The sequence below is a fragment of the Galeopterus variegatus genome, unplaced genomic scaffold, assembly GCF_000696425.1.
Source record: "Galeopterus variegatus unplaced genomic scaffold, G_variegatus-3.0.2 Scaffold2894, whole genome shotgun sequence".
Lineage (NCBI taxonomy): Eukaryota > Metazoa > Chordata > Mammalia > Dermoptera > Cynocephalidae > Galeopterus > Galeopterus variegatus.
This window is the reverse complement of record NW_007729005.1, coordinates 251,972-253,402: the sequence shown is the minus strand read 5'-3', so window position 1 is coordinate 253,402 and position 1,431 is coordinate 251,972. Positions and strand designations below refer to the sequence as shown.

Here is a 1,431-nt window from a genome sequence, read left to right as displayed (position 1 = left end):
CCGCGGCCTTGGTGTTATCAGCACCGCACTCTCCCGAGTGAGCCACGGGCCGGCCCAAGAGGTTGAACTTTTAAAAGTGATATTAAGAAACAAACATGGACGGAGACTGTCAGAATTGTTTTGCTTGATGGCTATTAATGCATCCGTTGGGATGTTGCTATGTAAAAGCCATATGTTAAAATTAAAAAACCCATTGGTTTCTGTAGGAGAATAGTGTGCTGGTGGAGGCAACATGTAATAAATGTTTATTTGTAGAGTTCAGTAGTAGGTGCTGTTGCAGGCTATATAACACGCACAGGAGACAGTTTTTGCCTTATGTGGTTAAGTCTGGATTTAGAGAGTGTGTGTGAAAAATATACAAAAGAATGTGTTTTTATAGAGATTCTTTCATATAAGTGCTAACAGATTGTTGTCTAAAAAAATAAGGTACTTTGCAAATGAATGAATAAATACTGAAACATGAACTAACCAGATCTGGGTGGGATTGGTTAGGAAAATAGAGGCTTCCTGGAGAAGATTTTTGCGTTTTATTAAAAAAGACATGGGTAAGTCTGGATAAATGACAGCAGGAGCAATTCCAAGCAGATTAATAATATTAAAAGCTGTTAATATTTCTTCAAACCTTTTACTATGTGCCAGACACACTCTTAAGTAATTTGCATGTATCTTCAGCCCTATAAACCTCAGAGAAGTTGTTGTTCAGGGTCACTAGGAAGTAAGTGAAGAGCTGTGCTTTCTACCTAAGTAGGTTGACTTNTTTTTTTTTTTTTTTTTTTTTTTTTTTTTTCTAGGTTGCAGAAAATCCTCACTCTGAGTACGGTCTCACAGACAACGTCGAGGTAACTCGCCCAGTTCTTATGTTTCATCTATTCGTCTCTTGAGGGCTGGAGAAACTTGGGATCTGTTTTCACTAGGTTGCTTTGCACAGGAGAAAACTTTGTTATCATGAACTGCATAGTATCAAATTATGGGTAGCTTGTTTTACTAACGGTACTAATGCTTTGTGGTTTACAGGCGTACAAATTAGTTGACACGACAAGCGAAAAGAAAGGACATTGTTGGGTGGGAGGGGGGAGAGGGAGGAGGGAGAGAGGTTTCGGTAATGGGCCATAATAATCAACCACATTGTATATCGACAAAATAAAATTAAAAAAAAAAAAAGCACTTAAAACTCCCAGGCATTTGGACCCCCAGTCCAATATGCTTTGCCATCTATAATTCCTGAACACCTACACAATACCTAGATACCTAAATAATATGTATTTGTTACTACTTCTTTCCAGCTATTTGCTGTGACAGCTCAATTCTGGATCTATGAGTAGTCTCTTTTGACAACTCATTTGCTGAATAGATTTGAATTGACTTATTTGTGATCATATAAAAAAAAACAAATTAGTTTTGAGTCAAGAGGTTGAACTTTTTTTTTTTTTT

The 1,431-nt window shown here is 37.1% G+C and overlaps 1 protein-coding gene across 2 annotated transcripts in view; it reads left to right on the top strand.

The window, feature by feature from the left end:
* The window catches only part of DPY30 (dpy-30 homolog (C. elegans)), a 16,327-nt gene that overhangs the window by 1,764 nt on the left and 13,132 nt on the right, over window positions 1–1,431 (top strand). For both annotated transcript variants that reach the window (XM_008583357.1, XM_008583358.1), the window contains exon 3: window positions 792–839. In XM_008583357.1, the coding sequence (XP_008581579.1) occupies window positions 792–839 (48 nt within the window). The remainder of the gene's footprint in view (window positions 1–791; window positions 840–1,431) is intronic.